This window comes from Dreissena polymorpha, chromosome 10, assembly GCF_020536995.1.
Source record: "Dreissena polymorpha isolate Duluth1 chromosome 10, UMN_Dpol_1.0, whole genome shotgun sequence".
Lineage (NCBI taxonomy): Eukaryota > Metazoa > Mollusca > Bivalvia > Myida > Dreissenidae > Dreissena > Dreissena polymorpha.
The window spans coordinates 56865965-56887864 of record NC_068364.1 but is presented as its reverse complement, the minus strand read 5'-3'; the positions used below and the strand labels follow the sequence as shown (position 1 = coordinate 56887864).

Here is a 21900-nt window from a genome sequence, read left to right as displayed (position 1 = left end):
ATTCTAACAATTATTAATAATATGAATACTAATATGTAATAGGGAGCTAACTTGATAAGACCGCGCTAATAAATACATGTATTTTCATAGCCCTAGCTAACAAGTAATTTATATCTTCCCATGCATATTAAAGTATTTACGCTTGTATGTCATTACATGTATGTGCTACTTTAAATGAAATTCCATACCCATTAAATAGATTTGTATTAAGTCGTGTGAGACAGCTAAATATCAAAATAATTATAGGGTCCAGATTATATGTATATAAGTTCAAACATAAGAGGAAAATATGTACCAGCCATGCTTGTATCTGTCAGTCAATAGGGATTACATGTTCAATACAACCTTGTGATGCAGCTTAAATGCAGCACGAAATTGTTTTAATAAGGCTTAGGCATACAAAATATAAGTTAGTTTCTACATGTATGTTAGAAACTCTCAGGGATTTCAATAGACGCAGAATCCTGCGTTTTGACGCCAGCAAAATAAAAATGACTTGTTTTTTACGCAATCCTTTTTTCTGCCGTGCGTCATTTTGACGCATCGAAAATTTGACCCGTGCGTCAGTCAGTTAACATCTCGAGTTCCATGCAGAGCTCCAGATAATTTAAATTACCGAAAAGTTGTAGACTGGCTTCATATATTATCGTCTATTCTGTCGCGTGATTTCCTGTAACTTGTAAATCCGTCAAAAACGATATGTCTGCGCGCAATTGAATGCCGGCTTAACCGAAAGCGCTCAAAACAACACTTTGTTGTCATATAATGACTACATACGGTGTCTTCTAACCATCCTGACATTAAATCTGTAAACCCAGAAAAAGACATTGTCGCCCCCAATATTAAACAAGTTGATTGCATCGGTGGCGTAAAACGTTAGAAAACCCGATGGCAAACGGATGAGACAGTGAAATAAGTGTTCATTTACTTAGCTTACTAGTTGGCTTGTGTTTTCTTGTCAAGAAAAATGTAGAAATAGTTTTAGTCATGAGTTTTAATGTGTAGTTGTATTTGCATCATAATTCAGAATGGAAAACCTAATACAGTAACTGTTTAAGAAGCTACGTATATTTATTTTAATTGCTGTAAATGTTTCTGTAAAGTCAGTTATACACCCTTCAATATCCAAGAACACGGGTAGTACAGTACTACCTGTATTTTTGGATATGGTAGTACAGGTACTAATTGATTTTAAGCGTTACTCCTTTTCTTTCTGTCAGTGGCAGTACCGTTACTAATTTCACAAATCCTTATGTATCTGGAGCTCTGTCCATGGTAATAAATCCCGCTGTGCTCCTAATTGAAATTAATGTTTCAGTATTTGAAACTCGGTCTATAATCGAGGGAATACCCCGGGCGTCGTTTATCTTATCTCATCTCTTCAAATACACATGTCACACTGTCTAACTAGTACGTGCGCACTAATTGGGTAATTAGCAGCAGTGATTACGTGATAATTGATTGACCATCCGGTAATTGCAGGTTTTTTTTGCAGACTTTGCAGACAGCACGGTTAAAGGAAGTCGGCAAAAGTAATTAAAGAAAAAACAAAATTGATCAAGATCTATTAATTGCGTAGATCCACAATAAAGTCCAGCAAGTTTTGTCACCTTGTTAATTCACCGATAATTACGAGTAACACCCATCTTATATAAACTGGAATCACAGTTCATTTTTTATACTTACAAGTCATAATACTACACATAAACATTGAGAAAACACATTTGTCGATTAGATATAAATTATCTGAGTAGAATTAAAGTGCTACGTCATGACCTTCAACATTGTAAATGGCGGACGTAACATTCAACCCGCGTTCAATTAAAAGCTGGCGATTCAAATTGCAAGTAATGGTGATTCAGTAATGGAGAAAGCATTAACTGGATTTAACAAACATTTGATACGGTTTGTTAAACCAGATAACAACAAGAAAAATTTGGATTATTAAAGTAAAACTACTACATGCAAGGCATTCTTAAGTGTACATATTTCCGACATGTATAGTATTCAGATAAACAGTAATAGATATTATACTAGATGTTCCATGCATTTAGATTGTGTTTTGTTAAAAAAGCTGTCATAGGGATGATGATAATATAATGACGATAAATATGTGATGAAAAGGTGCTACAGGTACATATCTGAAATTACTTCAATGTGTTAAAAGACTTGAATGTGTTATAAGGAAGTAGATTTTAATGTACCAATTCATTAAAATATGCTGTGTTATGTATCATGGTATTGTGATTTAATAAAGCAATATTACTTTTTAAGATATTGTGTTACGCTTAGAGCATATAATTTTTATCTAAAAAATAGAATAATACAGACAAAAACGCAATTAATGCGCTTCAAAATTGACCCCAGCATTTTTCAATTTGACTCCTCAAAATTTCAGTCCAGGGGTCATTGACTCCTGGTTTTTAAAATCTATTGAAATCTCTGACTCTGGATTGCCAAACTATCCTAAACAAATGCCCAACTGAAGATTTGAACATTTAATATTAAAATATTAACTTATAAGCTTGAGAGGTTTTTAACATTATTTGTCTTTTGGTAATAAAAGTTATATACATGTATTTTGCATATTAAATTAATGTTAAAGTCTTGCAGATATGGCATCCACTTCAAAACCATCTTTAACTGACATACATTATCCAATATTAATATAAATTAATGTTATAAATATTCATGTGAAGGGTTAGTGAGTAGGCCTTATGATACCAGTAATCAACAAGAGTGCCAAACTGTCACAAGATACGCCCGTTTTAAGGCTTTGGACAACTTGATAACTTTACCATGACCCATATTTTAACTTGACCTTCATAATCATCTAGACACCACTTCTGACCAAAGTTGGTGAAGATTTGATGAAAACTACTAAAATTAGAAAGCGGACATCATGCTTAATGCTTGAAATGCACTAAGTGACCTCGTGACCTAGTTTTTAACCTGGCATGACCCATATTTGAACTTGACCTACATGTAAATATTGTCTAGACACAACTTCTGACCAAATTTGGTGAAGATCGGATGAAAACTATTTGAATTAGAGAGCGGAAACTGCTGTGGACACCGCCCACCTGCCCGCCCGCTGCCAAGGTGAAACTATAATACGTCCCGTTTTTTTAAAACGGGCGTATAAAAATTGATTTTAGGTTGATGACAATGATAAACAGTTGCCTTTCTATAGTACCCATGCACAGTGAAAAACTCATGTACCTGTGGAAATCATGATTAGATTGAAGGAAAAATAAAACTTACCAATAAACATGTTGTTAAAAATAACTCGTTTCAAAAATCGCGAAAAAAATAAACCCGATGAAAATATCGCAAAATAAAACTGGATAAAAATATTGCATAAAAATATTGCATGTGTTAATCGGTTGCATGTCTCCAATCAGACCTGACTGATATATAATCTATATACCAACTCTGACCAAGTTTGGTGAATTCAACTTGAACTAGAGCTTTGTCACTGAATGTGACTTATAGCCCCATACCACTTTGACGCAGGATAAAAAGTTGTTTAAAAGTTTCGGATGAATACAATTTGAATTAGAGTCCGGACAAAGTGGCGCCGTTGAAAATGCACTTATTGACCCTATGACCTAGTTCTTGACCCGACATGACCCATATTCGAACTTGACCTAGATATCAACTAGATGCAACTACTGACCAAGTTTGGTAAAGATCGGATGAATACAATTTGAATAAGAGTCCGGACAAAGTGGCGCTGTTGAAAATGGACTAATTGACCCTATGACCTAGTTTTTTACCTGGCATGACCCATATTCGAACTTGGCCTAGATATCAACTAGATGCAACTACTGATTAAGTTTGGTGAAGATAAGATTTATACAATTTGAATTAGAGTCCGGACAAAGTAAAATGCACTAATTGACCCTTTGACCTAGTTTTTGACCCAGCATGACCCATATTCGGACTTGACCTAGATATCAACTAGATGCAACTACTGACCAAGTTTGGTGAAGATCGGATGAATACAATTTGAATTAGAGTCCGGACAAAGTGGCGCCGTTGAAAATGCACTAATTGACCCTATGACCTAGTTTTTGACCCGGCATGACCCATATTCGAACTTGGCCTATATATCAACTAGATGCAACTGCTGACCAAGTTTGGTGAAGATCGGATGAATACAATTTGAAATAGAGTCCGGACAAAGTGGCCCCTTTGAAAATGCACTTATTGACCCTATGACCTAGTTTTTGACCCGGCATGACCCATATTCGAACTTGGCCTAGATATCAACTAGATGCAACTGCTGACCAAGTTTGGTGAAGATCGGATGAATACAATTTGAATTAGAGTCCGGACAAAGTGATGCCTTCCGCCCGCCGCCCGCCCGCCCGCCCGCCAAGGGGTTTCACATAATACGTCCCGTATTTTATACGGGCGTATAAAAAGTGAATATATTTCCACTCTAACCTGCATCACCACATAATTTGTACACCTTTATATACATGTAGCAACAGTTGTTATTTCTTAATACAATTATAAATAGTCTTTTCATATATTCTCGCCGATTTTCAATAAGTAGGTTCACGTCACGTTCCGTTGATTTTCTTATAAACGAAACATCAGAAAGCATATTATTGCGTCTCTTCAAAATGTAACTATTCCAACCATATAATCAAAGAAAAAAAAGCTCTTCCATTGTCCTTTAAAAAACTAAATTTCCAAAACGTTTAGCAAAATTTAAACCTTCGTTATTGTCGCCGACGTCAAAAGATTAATTGAACAGTTTGTTTTCGCATATATAGTTAAATACAAGATTATCATTTTTGTATTGAAACCAAGCCTAACCCTAACCTTTCATTTATGCATATAAAAACCCGACTACAAAAGCACGCTTTAATGTTAAACTTGACTTGTCTCTAGTGTCGCTGAAATGTTCGATTTAAAAAAACCTTCGTTATCGGCAATTAATATAGTGTTGCAAACTAAATAAAGTTTGCATTTGTCACACTTCAACTTCGTCACGAAAACTCCTATAAATTATATAATATCGGAGGAATGAAGGCATCAATGTATTTTAATAAACTAGCACAAAGTGTACACAATAATAAATGGCCCTTTCCTCAAAAAGTAAAAACACAAAACTTCCTTGATCATATAAGATGAATGAAGGTCATAAAACACAATCCTTTCAACCTCTTCACACAAACACATACGCCATCTGGACGTAGTTACAGCAAACACTATGTTTTAAACGTTGTGTTATATATTGATCTGAGTGAGATTTTATTAAGAGTTTAAACCTTCGTGATTTAAGCTTTTGTTATCGTTATTCGAAACTACCGCTTAGAGTATAGAATATTACAATGACATCACTTCTTATGACGTATTCGCGCACACTTGGGCGTTGTGAACCTTCTTGAAGGTGTATTCTTGGAAAAGTTTAACAATCACATCGTCGGATTATCATACAAGAACCGTGAGTATTAATACCTTATATTCAAAGATAGTATTTTGTTAATATAATTATCAGGAATAATTCACAATTATGAAATCCTTGCTTCTTATCATGCTTTTTTGAAAACATACATGAGCATAAGAATGAGTTGTCTCTCTTCTATATAAAACGTACATTAAAATATGTTAAACCTTTGTTATTGCATTATAATGAAGGTTTTATCTTTATATTTGATACCAAAAAGCTATATTAGACCGTATATATGTACAGTTTACATAATTGCTTTTACACGTATGTTCTGTAGCAACTAGATTAACACCATAATGTCCTTTAAACAGGGTTTGCGAGTCTTAGTTAAGAAGCAAATTAAAATACACTGAAATAAGACTTCAGTCATTACTTTCTGCAAGTGATGATTTGGAAAGTTCACATGATATTCCTCTGCGATTACAAAAATTTGTGGCATATTTCAAATGGCAAACCTGTCTAACAACCAGAAGCAGAAAATAAGAAAGTCACTGTTGCTAGGAAATGTCATTGTGAGTGAAATAAAACGTACAAAAGAAAATACACTGAAAGGAAAAATGAAAGCTTTGCACAGAATTATCTCCGGCAAAATAGTCAAGAAGTACATGTACAAATGCATCAAACTGTTGTCATTAAAGATTGAGCTATGTAGGCATAGACTTGGTAAGAGTGAAAACAAGCTTCACCAAGTACCAAGATCATTTAGAAAGAGTATAGTCGGGAAATATAAAGACAAAGTTGTAGAATTCATGAAAAGGGAAGACAACAGTAAGCTACAGCCTGGAAAGAAAGACGTAAAGCAAACCCCGAAACAGCTATCAACATATTTCCTCTTGAAGAGAGTGTAAAGAAATCACTGCCAGAGTCAATTGCATGGAGCCAGTGGAACAGAATTGAAATCGATACAAAGCTCGACAAAGAGCAATTTTTTATCAAAGTAGATCAGCAAATGATAGATTTTGAATCGCATGTGAAAAGAGTTGCCACACAATACGGTGAGATAAAGAAGCTCAAGCAAAACTTGCCCAAACATGAGATATTGTTGCAGCTAGACTTTGCAGAAAATTATAGTTGCAGGTCTATGGAAGAAGTCCGAAGCGTGTTTTTAACCAAACAAGCGTAACTCTCCACCCTGTTGTTGTGTATTTTTGCGACTCTGATGATTCACTTCAGCACCGAAGTATCATCATCGTGTCTGATGAGATGGGACACAAAGCGTCTAATAACTTTTATTGATGAGCTGCAACCAATACTGAAAGCAATAGACGCAAATGTTACAGCAGTACACTACTGGAGTGATTCACCCACCAGTCAGTACAGAAATAAACAAATCTTTGATCTTATTGCTAACCATGAACAGAGGTATGGCACAAAAGCTAGATGGAACTATTTCAAAGCCGGACACGGCAAGGGGCCGTGTGATGGTCTAGGTGGATCATGCAAGAGATTGGCTGATGAGGCTATGAGAAGTGGGAAGGCTACTACATGTATCCAGGACGCTGCTGATTTCTATAAGTGGGCAATTAACTCCAGTATGAAAAACGTCCAGTTTAGATTTGTTCAATCTGAAAAGTGCAAAGATACAGAGATTCGCATGCAGAATGATCAGGTCAAAGCTGTAAAGGGGACAATGAAGATCCATGCGGTGGTTGGCCAAGGGGAGTTGCTCATCAAAGTTAGAGAAGTTAGTTGCTACTGTGAGGAATGCATAGCAGGGGGTACATGCGACGCTTGGAACAACGATTTCACGAGGCCTCAGGGACCTACGAAAACTGAAACATCAGCCGTACGTAATCAAAACAAGCAAAATGGCGCTTCCAAGGGACAGTAAAAAAATGTAACATCAACAGTACATACACACAAACAAAATCGCGCTTATGAAACAGAAGATGATAACAGTCAAGGTGGTGTAAGCAATGAACTAGAAGAAATATGCACACATGAGATCGTTGAAATGAAATATGCAGTGGGTGATCATGTTGCTGCTGTATATGAAGATAACTGGTTTATTGGTAAAATAGTTGATACAGATGCTGACGAGTATGAAGTTAAATTTATGGAATAAAAAAAACTGTAATTTCAATGGCCTAGGCATAAAGACATTGTTTGGATGAAACCTGGAGAAATACTAACGAGAATAGATGCACCGCAAACTACTGGAAAATCAAAGAGAATGTATAAACTTGGTGAAAATGATCGAGAGTGCGTTATGAACCTGTGTGCGGTATACATGTGTGTTCGAAAGTAGTACTGTTACCAAACCTTCGTTATCGGCCAGACAATTCATGTTTAAGTTCTAAAAGAGTTTCATACTATAGTGCTGTATAGTAACTATTTCACATATATTAAGTAATTATTATCAGTAAATGTACATGTTTGTACATGAGAACTATCAATTACTAAATAGTTTTCTCATGTGATGGTTGAAAGATCTTTTGTAATTTAGATGAAACCTTCTGTTATCACCATTTTGTAACCATAATATTTGTTTGTATTATTTAATAGCGCATAGAGCGGGGTTGAGTAATCATACTCACGGAAAATATCAGAAACTCTTTGATTCATTATAGAAATATGTTTATTTGACAGCAGGGTTTTTTATCTGATTTTGGGGAAAGGGCCTGGCCTTTTTTGAGGGGAAAAAATCGCGCGAAACGTTGAATTTTGGGGGAAAAAATTGTGCGAAAAGCTGGATCTTGGGGAAAATAAGCAAAGTCTAAAATAATCAATTTAACATATTTTACAGTTTTTAAAACAAATTCAAGGCAACAGATAATTTAATTATGCAAGATTTTTCTAGTTTCTAGAGTGGATCAGGATAACTTATATATTTAAAGGAAAAAAAAAAAAAAAAAAAAAAAAATTTTTTTTTTTAGGGGAAAATGAAATCTAGGGGAAATTTTACCAGCTGAGGGGAAAAAAAATCCGAGGGGAAAGGGCCGATTTTCGGCGGGTCCCAAAGAAGGAAAAAAAAACCTGGACAGTTAGTGTCTTTTTTTTAATTAATTACTGACATTTCACAGATAAATTTGAAACATAATTTCTTCAACTATACACTATTACAAATAGTTAAATTAGTTTTATGTTAAAAGGTTCTGTATCTGGTCAATCTTGTTTTGAAAATTTAAACGTTTGTCAAATTTGAGATATTTTGCTACTTTTGATTTTACTCTTGATAACACAAAACCTTCGTTGCAATTTTTATTCATTGATGCACGGTGTATTACCAAAATAATGTGTAGCGGTGGCGGAAAAAACAAGAGCACCGCCTTGCGGGTGCAGACCGCTCATCTATTTTCTTTTTAAAGGTGAAGGGACTCTCATTTTCAATCACAAAGGAGGGAGGGGTGGAGTGAAGAGGGGTGCATTGTGTGGGGGTGTGGACATTTATTACATTATCTTCCAAAAATGCGAAAATAAAGGAAAAAAAAAATCGGGTGGTGGGGGGTGGGGCGGGGGGGTGGGGGAAGGGGGTGGGGATTCTTGGGTGCTATGGTTGGACGGTATTTCAAACATAAAATAATAAAAATAAATATTTGTGTTTTTTAACCGTTTCAAAAAAAAAATGGGGGGGGTGAGGTGGGGGGGGGGGGGATATAGTGTGAGGGTGTGGTGGTAATTTGTGAGATGATCTTAAAAAAAAACAACAAAAAACAAAAAAAAAATTTAGGGGGGGGGGGATTCGGGTGGGGGGAGGGGGGGCGGGGGGGATTCTTGGGTGCGATGGTTGGACGGTATTTCAAAAATAAAATAATCAAAATAAATAGTTTTGTTTTTTAACCGTTTAAAAAAAAAATTGGGGAGGGGGTGGGGTGGGGGGGGGGGGGAAGGGGGGGCACGGGCGATGGTTTAGGTGGAGTCTATTGTGGTATGTCAGGTAAGAGTAGTTTTGTCAAAGTATCAATCAAATCTAATCATAAATAAAGAAGTTATGGCAATTTTAGCAAAATTTAATAATTTGACCTTGAGAGTCAAGGTCATTCAAAGGTCAAGGTAAAATTCAACTTGCCAGGTACAGTAACCTCATGATAGCATGAAAGTATTTGAAGTTTGAAAGCAATAGCCTTAATACTTAAGAAGTAAAGTGGATCGAAACACAAAATTTAACCATATATTCAAAGTTACTAAGTCAAACAAGATGTGTTTGTGAAACACAATGTCCCCCTATATGATGTTTGACATTGTAGGATGACCTTGACCTTGTGAAGGATGACCTTGACCTTGACCTTTCACCTCTCAAAATGTGCAGCTCCATGAGATACACATGCATGCCAAATATCAAGTTGCTATCTTCAATATTGCAAAAGTATTCATAAAATAAGCGATTTGGGCCACATATATTTGACCTCTGACCTTGAAGGATGACCTTGACCTTTCACCACTCAAAATGTGCAGCTCCATGAGATGCACATGCATGCCAAATATCAAGTTGCTATCTTCAATATTGCAAAAGTATTTATAAAATGAGCGATTTTTGCCACATATAATTGACCTCTGACCTTGAAGGATGACCTTGACCTTTCACCACTCAAAATGTGCAGCTCCATGAGATACACATGCATGCCAAATATCAAGTTGCTATCTTCAATATTGCAAAAGTATTCATAAAATGAGCGATTTTGGCCACATATATTTGACCTCTGACCTTGAAGGATGACCTTGACCTTTCACCACTCAAAATGTGCAGCTTCATGAGATACACATGCATGCCAAATATGAAGTTGCTATCTTCAATATAGCAAAAGTTATTGCAAAATGTTAAAGTTGGCGCAAACAGACAGACCAACAGACACGGCAAAAACAACATGTCCCCCACTACTATAGTGGGGGACATAAAAAGGGCCATAATTCCGTATAAATGACATCCAGAGTTATGCAACTTGTCCTTTTACTGTACCCTTATGATAGTTTGCGAGTGTTCCAAGTATGAAAGCAATATCTATGCAGTGCCTTCCCCAGGATTTTTTTCAGGCGCCCCGGGGCCGATCGGGGGTGGGTTCGGGAGGGGTTGATTTTTTTTTAATTTAACGTGTCAATTCACGTTCTGTGGTGCCTTATAACTCAAAGCAAAACAGCGTCAAAAGACGTCATTTGGTGCGCTATGACTCTTCAAAAAAATCCCCCAGTCATTTAATGATATTTTTTTTATATTGTTTAATTGCTTTAAAACTTTTCCGCACAGATAGTAAAGTCCCGACTCGAACGATTCCCCAATACATCCGTTTCAACCCGACTCTATTACTGTATACTTACTATTTTTCAAGTTTCTATTTATTATCCGATAATCCGGTTTATTCCGTTTTTATCAATCTCTTTCTGCTAAATATTTACGATAAAGGCTTTCAGTTATTTCTTTAACACAAACCTTGCCATTTTTTAAGTGACTATTTATAGATTTGATGAAATATTGCCTCTGAATATGCGTCAATCCCCTGACCTGTTGTGTGCTTGTTAAAACGCTCAATACACGCCATTTGTATGCAATAGACGCGACGTTGTACATGCTGCATAATTTTCGCGCTCTTTTTAATTGAGAAAAAGATTCGACACAAAATAAATTTGCACTGCTAATTTGAAGCAAAAATATTTAATGTTGCGGTAACATTTACATTCGGAAGTGTGTTTCGGATTAAAAACGCGTTAACATCGACTTACGGGAATGGGTTTCGGATTACAAATTTAATTATTCCCATTTGAGATTTCAACAAATATTAACCGTTGCGTTATAAATTAAACGATAATTTGTTTAAACACTTAACGAGTCGAATAAATGTTTTGACGGAATTATGCATGAAATTCACGTTGTCCACGAGGATCACGGCCGGTTGCCATCATCAGTCTTCTAACTATCGATTATCGGACGAAACATTTACAAGTGTGCGTAATTTATTCAACGAAAATTTGTTAAAGCGCATTACGTGTCGAATAAATGTCAGAAAAACGAGGTTAATCAGTTCTATAAATGGACATGTTGAAATATACATGTACTGGAATTAAATAAATTGTTATCACATAATTGTAACCGGGAGTCATTTGCACAACTTACTCGCTATAATAATTAATTGTTTACCACTTGCAATTAATTTCTCGTATTAATTATGAGTCATAGGTAACACTTGTTTACAGTAAAAATGTGTGATGATGATGCCCGAAACCGTCTTTAATGTTCTGTACTGTACTAATTACCGGTTTATATTACTCAAATGGTACAACTTCTTACTAATCAAGCTGCGATAAACTCTTACTTCATGCCCGACGTCAATCAAAAATAATGGTACGATAGTTAACCCCGCCCTCATAAGCATTCGCGTAACCGATTGGACGATGAACTTCACAGTTTGACAACTAGAAAGTTACCAGATACAGCCTTGTCAGCATTTAAATGACCGTGTAATGTGGCTAGAATAATGTAGCGGATCCGTGGTCTAGTGGTAACACACTGGCTTCACAATCCAGAGATCGCTGGTTCGATCCCCCGCTGCACCTCACCTACTAACTCGTCTTTCGCATGAGACGTTAAACCTAGGTGCAGTGTACTAGGTGCTATACACCGGGCACTAAAAGACCCAGGGTCACCTCTGGAACGGGGTGTCTCCTGTATCTTGCACTATCCCCCGTAACCAACTAACACGTCTTTCTGGGGGCGATGGCCATATGGGAGACAATCCCGGTGCACTCGATAAAAAAAAATAATGAAGAAAAGGCTAGAATAATCGATACGCGCGTCATGCTATTCTCTTATCAGTGGATTACCCCATGTGGTGTTTATGGCGATTACTTGTGAAAGTAGGTACCGAGTGCTCTTTTAAAACAGGGAATATTGATACACTGATAGGGAAACCTTGATTTTTTTTGGACAATCTCCACTTTCTTTTACTGAAGAATACACTGATCGGAAAATTTCAAGCGCCCCGGGGACTCTGATTTCGAAATTCAAGCGCCCCGGCAAGGGGCGCTTAAATGGCCTGGGGAAGACCCTGCTATGATACTTTAGGGGTAAAGTGGACCAAAACACAAAACTTAACCAAACTTTCAATTTTCTAAGTATAAAGGGCCCATAATTCCGTCCAAATGCCAGTCAGAGTTACATAACTTTGCCTGCACAGTCCCCTTACGATAGTTAATAAGTGTTGCAAGTATGAAAGCAATAGCTTTGATACTGTAGGAAGAAAGTGGACCTAAACACAAAACATAACCAAATTTTCAATTTTCTAAGTATAAAAAGAGCACATAATTCTGTCAAAATGCCAGTCAGAGTTACATTACTTTGCCTGCACAGTCTACTTATGATAGTTAGTAAGTGTTGCAAGTATGAAAGCAATAGCTTTGATACTTAAGGAATAAAATGGACCTAAACACAAAACTTAACTCAATTGTCTAAGTCTAAAAAGGGCACATAATTCTGTCAAAATGCACGCCAGAGTTATCTAACTTTGCCAGCCCAGTCCCCTCATGATAGTAAGTAAGTGGACCAAGTTTGAATGCAATAGCATTGATACTTTCTGAGAAAAGTGGACCTAAACGCAAAACTTAACCGGACGCCGACGCCAAGGTGATGAAAATAGCTCATAATTTTTTTTCAAAAAATAGATGAGCTAAAAATGTTCATTTGATTTTCATGGCGTATTTATAAGGTGCATATAGTTGGCTTACGATTACCTCATCCACCCTTTTTGGTAAAGAATTATTTGAAGCCGTATTTCTGCTTCCATTAATCTTTTTAAAAACTATACATGTATATAATTATGCATTTATCGTGTGTAATTATTGCCAGTAATCCGATCAAATGGGTCATACTTTTACCGACTTCACCATAGCCATGCATTATCGTAACGATTTATCTAAAATGAATTTACAATTTTAGCATAATTGCATGTTTAACTTGTACATTTCACGCCAGAGGGTTGTAATAACAGAGGTTTCTGACGTAGAAAAATGGGGTTTTACCTACCTGTGTTTGTGTGACCGTCAAATCAAAACTAAGAAAAGGTTGCATTCGAAATTTTCAGACATGGTTACTGGATTATACATCTTACATTTGAGGTAACGTCACAATCAATCAGAGAAACTTTAATTTCTATTTAAAAAATCACCCCGTGGACCTACTTATTGAAAATCGGCGTCTATGTGAAATATAATGCTGTCTGCTTTCAAAAAGATAAAATATTAGTGGTAATCACTTCAGCAATTTTTGCTTACATTTTGTTGATAAAATAAATGTGTATCAAATAACCAGCCCAGACACTTGAGAAAAAAATTTAAATGAATTTTTCCTAAGGACCTATGTGAATACCTCCCCTGAGAAATCTTATGTGGTATTGGAAATCTTATGTGGTATTCAGTGTTTTTTTTCATTTAAAATCGGGTCCGGTAACCGGACCCATTCCCAATGGCAAAAAGTATATATTTTTCCCAAATGGGAGCTAAACATTCCCAATGGAAGGTTTCAAAAAAAAAAAAAAATAATAATAATTTTTTTTTTAGATCTCAATATTTTGTTCAACCCCCATCAATATAAGATCAACCATAGTAAATATAATAGTTGACACACTTGTATCTTTAGTTTTTAAGCAATTGTTAGCAAAACAATAACAACACTAATTTCCCAATTTTAGTCAAAACGCCGCACATTTTCCCAATCTAAAGGGACCCGGCCCCATTCCCAAAATGGTGAAAAAAAACACTGGTATTAGAAATCTTATGTGATATTGAACATCTTATGTATTGTTGATCACTTATTCAAGTTTAAATATCTCATCAATTCACATTATAATTTATAATTACTATAAAGCACAACAAATACAAAACTAGTGACCTCAAAATCAATAGGGGTCATCTGCGAGTCATGATCAATCTACCCATGAAGTTTCATGATCCTAGGCGTATGCGTTATCATTCAAAAACCATTTTACTATTTCGGGTCACCATGACCTTGACCTTTGACCTAGTGACCTCAAAATAAATAGGGTTCATCTGCGAGTCATGATCAATGTACCTATGAAGTTTCATGATCCTAGGATTAAGCGTTCTTGAGTTATCGTCTGACAACCACCTGGTGGACGGACCGACCGACCGACAGACCGACCGACTGACATGAGCAAAGCAATATACCCCCTCTTCTTCGAAGGGGGGCATAAAAATTAGTGTCTAGAACACTTTGTAAAATAACAGAATGTCATTTATTAAGCTCACTGTTCAGAGTGGTAAAAACAGCTCTTACTGTAGCATCCTGCCCAGCATAATGGCCTATCAGTCTGGACCCCCCAGGATGCTTCCTGGACCAGTGTGTCACGTCGTAAACCTCTCCGTCCACCACAATCCACCGGTCATCTCTCGAAACATGCTTCTGGACTTCTGACCAGGTCAACTCTTGAATAGCCGACCTTCGGCCACCTTCTCCCATGGTCTTGTAGTAGAAATATTAGAGAAAGTGTTTCAAAAAAATTGGTTATATCTTCAATCACTGTTGCACCCTGCTTGTATAAAGTGTCTTGAATATATATCCTAGTTTTTAATCCACTCTTTAAGTCGGGCTGCAACAGTTTTCAATATCAGTTTCAGTTATCTACAGTACCGGTTAACACTTAGGACACTACCAGTTAACACTTAGGACACTACCAGTTAACACTTAGGACACACGACATCACACTTCAGTCAATATCAGTTTCAGTTATCTACCAGTTAACACTGAGGGCAGAACACATCACACTTCAGGGAGGTTGTCAGCAGTGTAGCATGTGAAAGTCGACCTGAAGCAGAGATTGTTAATCTTGTGTAACTATACAATAGTAATTTTTGTCTTATACAACAGCATCCATTCAAACCTTCCAAGGCCGTTCTCATCGTTCAAACACGGCATGTTCTTCACATTGAACTTATATCACACAAATCCTTCATACATGATTCTGATAGGGTAAGGACAACAAAAATATTCACAGTGTGTTTGTTTTCGTTCAAATTTGGGACCGGTATGTCGCCCGATTCACAATGGGAATTTTTTTTTCCCTATTGGGATCTTTAAAATCCAAATTGAACTTAACAACAAAAATATATGTATTTTTTTATTTGTTTACATCTCAACATTTAGTTCATCTCCCGTCCATCTATTTAAGTTGAACCTTATTAAATATACATTGTGATATTACTTTTTTCTCAATGTTGAAGCACTTGTTTTTGTTAATACATGTATCCAAATTGTAGTCAAAATGCAGTGATTCTTTCCGATCCAAAGGGTCCCAGCTACATTCTCGAAACAGATACAAAAACACAGATACATGAAGGGCTTTTCTCAAGACAGGGTGGAAAGGCAATGTGTTAAATGTTGATTGACCATTCTACCAAGACAAATACTCCTACGCCTCTCACATAAATCCTTATAAAAGCCCCTCCGAAAAATAACTAATTTCAAAAAGGCTTCACACAAAATAAGTCTTTGTGAAAGTCTCTGTCACCCTCATACCGTAAAACTGTAAGAGGTCAAGGAATTCTTCACAGACAACAGTGAAGAACTAAAGGTCTGAAAGGAAGCAGTAATCTGCAATATTTAACTTTTACTTCTCACAGATCAGGTTCTAATTCTTGGGGGCAAGTCGATTTCAATTGCAGGTAGCATGGGTGACTCAATTAGAAGAATGCCATTACAACTTCATCTTTCTTGGCACTTATGTTTTCCTTTTAGTTTACATCAATATTAATTTAAAGACTTTAAACTGATCATTACAAAAATAATACATTGCCAAATTCAGAAAATTGCTTAAAAAACATAATTAACAAGATGTGTTTGTGAAACACAATGTCCCCCTATATGCCGTTTGACCTTGAAGGATGACCTTGACCTTGTGAAGGATGACCTTGACCTTTCACCACTCAAAATGTGCAGCTCCATGAGATACACATGCATGCCAAATATCAAATTGCTATCTTCAATAATGCAAAAGTATTCATAAAATAAGCGATTTGGACCACATATATTTGATCTCTGACCTTGAAGGATGACCTTGACCTTTCACCACTCAAAATGTGCAGCTCCATGAGATGCACATGCATGCCAAATATCAAGTTGCTATCTTCAATATTGCAAAAGTATTTATAAAATAAGCGATTTGGGCCACATATATTTGACCTTTGACCTTGAAGGATGACCTTGGCCTTTCACCACTCACAATGTGCAGCTCCATGAGATGCACATGCATGCCAAATATAAAGTTGCTACCTTCAATATTGCAAAAGTATTTATAAAAAAAGCGATTTGGGCCACACATATTTGACCTCTGACCTTGAAGGATGACCTTGACCTTTCACCACTCAAAATGTACAGCTCCATGAGATACACATGCATGCCAAATATCACGTTGCTATCTTCAATATGGCAAAAGTTATCATAAAATGAGCGATTTTGGCCACATATATTTGACCTCTGACCTTGAAGGATGACCTTGACCTTTCACCACTCAAAATGTGCAGCTTCATGAGATACACATGCATGCCAAATATGAAGTTGCTATCTTCAATATAGCAAAAGTTATTGCAAAATTATAAAGATGGCGCAAACAGACCAACGTACAGACCAACAGACAGGGCAAAAACAATATGTCCCCCACTACTATAGTGGGGGACATAAAAAGTAATTGAGTTTGATACATGTAGTCATTTGCTTAAATACCTATTGTATTTTGTTGTAAGGCAAATGCTTAAAATTAAGATAAAGCCCAATTATTTAGGACACCCTTTCCGAACATGAGGGAAGCAGGCGTTCAAAATAACTTGCCCTCTGGGAATGTGAAAGTCAAATCTTTACGTAAACCCTGATCTGTAAAAGGCCATAGAATGGCCATGATGACTTTAAGAGATTATAAAACCAATAATGCTCATAACCAGAGACATGTGCACTGTAAAATTTATGCAATTAATTGTTCTCATTAGAGGACACATGCTCAATAAATGATATCTTGAGATAATAAAATGAATACAAATGATATGATACGCATAAACAATGTTAACTATATAATCAGATTGTACTCACTGATGAGTGTTAAAATACGAGTGTTTCATACTGGTTATCTAGATAAGTTATTAATAGAACTAGTTTAATTTTCATGGGTGTCAGATAAACTACAAAAGATTATCCTAATACAGCGAATTTTTTTGCCCAATAGGAAAAACGTCCGGTACCAGACCAGTTGGGAAAATTGTGCGGGCAAAAAACATGAAAATCGAAAAATGCGCGGTGTTAAGTCTTCATTTTGGGAAATTGGTGTATTTGATTTTTTGCTCCCAATTACCTTAAAGCTAAATGTTATCAAGTTGTCAATATTATATTTACTTAGGTTCAAGCCATAGAGCTGCATAGGGAAACTAACTAATTGTTGCATTTTTTATTTTTTTAAACCTTCAATTGGCAATTTTTTTGACGGCAATTGAGAAATTTGAAGGTTTTTCCTAATTGGGTATAAGTGCCGTTTTCCGGTTCTTTATAAAGAAGGAAGAAACATCGCTGTGATATCTTCAATTTGATTCTTATTGTTTACATACATGTTTCTTATATAACTGAGAGATAATTGAAATGGCATCATTGACCATCTTTCCTTAGAGTAGTATGAAGTTGTGTTGGTGCCAGACAAAACAGTAAAATCTACCTGAACCTGACAGGGATAAGAGATGGATTGAAAAAGAAATACCTTAAATGCCCATGATTATAATAAAATCAGGTGTTATTTTACACTAAATATGAAGTTGCAAAGTTGTAGCATTTGACCTGGGTGTATGATCTTGACCTTGACCCAAGAGATCTGAGTCTTACCGTTGACACACAAGAAGACAAATGTTAACAATTGTAGAAAATATTACAGAATCCCTTGATGCATAGTGATATGAATAAATCATCAAATCAACAAATATGGGATTTTTAACCTCAATGTATGACCTTTACCTTACTTCTAGGGTTATATTTCTTATATGTGAGATAATGTGACTGATCCTCAGATGATCGTGAACAACTGTGGTAAGTTTTAAGTTTCAAAGCTTTGTCTCATATGTTATTGGAGAAACATGTAAGCTCAAGACAGAACAAAGGCTGTTTGTAAAACATGCATGCCCCCCATATGGGCTCTCCGTTGTAGTGACAGCCATTGTGTGAATATGTTTTTTGACCTTGACCTTTGACCTAGTGACCTGAAAATTAATAGGGGTCATCTGTCAGTCGTGATCAATGTACCTATGAAGTTTCATGATCCTAGGCATAAGCGTTTTTGAGCTATCATCCGGAAACCATTTTACTATTTCGGGTCACTGTGACCTTGACCTTTGACCTAGTGACCTGAAAATCAATAGGGGTCATCTGCGAGTCATGATCAATCTACCTATCAAGTTTCATGATCCTAGGCCTAAGCGTTCTTGAGTTATCATCCGGAAACCATTTTACCTATTGGGGTCACTGTGACCTTGACCTTTGACCTAGTGACCTCAAAATCAATAGGGGTCATCTGCGAATCATGATCAATATTCCTACCAAGTTTCATGATCCTAGGCCCAAGCGTTCTTGAGTTATCATTCGGAAACCACCTGGTGGACGGACCGACAGACCTACCGACCGACATGTGCAAAGCAATATACCCCCTCTTCTTCGAAGGGGGGCATAAAAAGTTCTACATAATGGTATTTTAAAGTAAAACTAGCTAGAAAACATACTTGAAGTAAAAATAATTCACATGTGTTTTTTATTTAACCTCCACCACAAGCAGGTGATAATGAATAGCTGGTGTGCAACCCCACACATTTGAACAAGAATTATAATGTATGACCCAAGAGCCCTCAAGCAGATGTCAACAAAAAATCTAAAAAAAGTAAAGAAGTTAATTTGGAAATTTCTTTTCAAACTGATTTTTAGTAGCTCTCACTTCCTATGAATAAGTATGATGTCTTCTAAAGTGTAACTGTTTAAACATAAAATAACAAAGGAGCGAGATATTTGAATAAAAAAAGTTATGTAAGCCTTACATAACAGTCTTGGCATGTCACCATGCTCAGTGAATAATGACTGTCAAGGCCTATGTTATGACTATGTAGCCAAGCTTTGCATTTGGAATTTTATTTTACACCACAGGGACATTAAAAAATTGTATATATGTAATATGCATATATATGTATAGTATATATGTCCTACCGTAACCCAAATTCGACGACACCTTAATTCGACGATGTTCCATTTTTATCGATTTAAATTTAAATGGATGACTATTGTCTTGGAATCATTTCAAAAGTATTATAGCCGAGTTCAAAATTATTATTTTGTGCTACATAAGTTCTTTCATTATTTGCTTAATATTGCTTTATGTAACCGTTATATCGTCGAATTTGGGTCACACCGGGATACACAATTTTTTTTAATGTCCCTGTGTTTTACACTGCAAAAAATGCTAAAGGTCATTGTCACTGCAAAAAAAGCAAACCTCGAAATAACACGTTTAGAACAAAATTTGTATTTACTATCAAAAGAAATTAAGCATCCTACCTTTTGCCATACAACAGTCACGAGAGATCTAAAGATAATGTTCATGCGTATGTAGCAACTGTAATGTTATGTCATATGTTCTGTGAGTATTATTACTTGTAATTTTCGCAAACCGGCAGTCTGCTTCATAGGCTACACTGATATTTAATAATAATACTATTAATACTGGCTATCCGTAAAGCTCAACTTTATTCAAAAGAGAATGAATCAATAAAAATGATGAGAATTACTACAAAATGTTCGATGAAATATCTTAATGTATAATTGAAAAGAATATAATTGACCGTACAGATGCGAATTGTGTTGTAATGTAACCTATTTTCAGGAATGACTACTCTGATTATAAATTTTAGCACAAGCAGTAGCAAAAAAGACAAAACAGTTTTTGAGACGTTTTATTGTTGAAAGACATTATTTCAATAATTAATATTATAAAAACAAAACAAATCTAACTTGATTCTTTCGTATAAGTGATACTTAACAAATCTAACGATTGTATAAATCATTTGAAAATCGCAAATTAACAACCTGACATCAATTTCGGATATTATTTTTTTAGGACAAACTAATGTTTTACAATCACACAAATGTCATTGCTGCGTCAAAAATTGCTTGAGCCAAGGATTAAAAAAATAATTCTACAGAAAATTGTGAAGAGGTACAAACATGAATGTCAATCAAAAGCAGTTCGCAGTATGTTCATTGACTACTTCTGCAACAGCCATGGACACAAATTTGTGAAGTCATCTTCTGTGATTCCAGATGCAAATGATGGAACATACTTCTCCAATGCTGGAATGAATCAGGTAGCAATGATTATAGCAGCACATACACACAAAATTGACTCAAAGTTGCACCAATTCATTTATTAATGTAAACAAAGGTGTATTGTCCTTACAAAGTTACAAATGACCTTGCCCTTATAAGACACCCTGCTATCCCCCCCCCCCCCCAACTGCTATCCCCTTTCCCAAGCTTTTACCCCCCTCCCAAAAGCCTCAGTTTTTCGACTCACTTATTTTGTATAACAAATTGACAATTTGTAATGTTTATTTATCTATCTATACTGTCTAACTCCCCTTGTGGGTATTATTGACAGGTGTGTTGGGACATTCATTCCAGAATTTTTCAGGTCCAAATTGGGACAATACTTTAAAAATGTCAAGACATTTGACCATAAGCAGGACACCTAAAGCAATCAATCATGCTATCTTTACTATAGTCAGTTATCAGTTTATTACTTACAAAAACTTGTAATATCTTGCCAATTTTGACAATAAATGTGTTAAAGAAATTAATGAACACAAACGTTCTCCATTTATAGGCAGTAAACACATTATCATTTGTGTACTATGCAGATGACCATAAGTGAAATGTTGGGCACATATCTATTTGACATCCAACGGAGACAGCTAGAGGTCCCAATTAAACATGTGTAAATGGTGTAACATGATAAGCGCATCCAGCACTGTTTTTATTAAACCAATCCTCAATTAATCTGAATTTAGATTGTCAGATATACAAAACCAGTGCTTTTACAGTTTGTTTAGCCTCAGGTGGTATACTACACAGAATACCACATATTAATATCTTTGGACTTGATTAGGCCATTAAATACAAAAGCAATGGGCTTTTATTTCACTACGATGCATCTATTGATAGCAATTAGAAAACCTATCGTAAAAACTCCTTGGTGTGAATGCCTAATAAAATCAATACTTTGCCAATAAATCGCTGATAAAATTCAAAAACAACATTGGTGCTCTCGAGTAGTAGAAATGGTTTGTTAATTGGGGAAAATAATAGGGTAAGCAATGGTAAATTTAAGCCACACAGAGCTCAAATAACAAATTGTCTCATATTGGTAAGCTGGGACAAACACCCAAAATGCAGGACTGTCCCGCCGAGATTGGGAGTTCTGGCA

The 21900-nt window shown here is 35.9% G+C and overlaps 2 protein-coding genes across 2 annotated transcripts in view; one reads left to right on the top strand and one right to left on the bottom strand.

Moving 5' to 3' along the window:
* LOC127849143 (acyl-CoA 6-desaturase-like) overlaps positions 1 to 20098 on the bottom strand; it is a 40998-nt gene extending 20900 nt beyond the window's left edge. Inside the window, exons 1-2 of the mRNA XM_052381862.1 lie at positions 19977 to 20098; positions 14688 to 15216 (exon numbers count right to left, since the gene is read on the bottom strand). Coding sequence (XP_052237822.1) covers positions 14688 to 14870 — 183 coding nt within the window. The 5' untranslated portion in view covers positions 14871 to 15216; positions 19977 to 20098. The remainder of the gene's footprint in view (positions 1 to 14687; positions 15217 to 19976) is intronic.
* An 85-nt stretch (positions 20099 to 20183) lies between these two features.
* Positions 20184 to 21900, top strand: part of LOC127847347 (alanine--tRNA ligase, cytoplasmic-like) — a 67230-nt gene continuing 65513 nt past the window's right edge. The window contains exon 1 of the mRNA XM_052379200.1: positions 20184 to 20782. Coding sequence (XP_052235160.1) covers positions 20564 to 20782 — 219 coding nt within the window. The 5' untranslated portion in view covers positions 20184 to 20563. The remainder of the gene's footprint in view (positions 20783 to 21900) is intronic.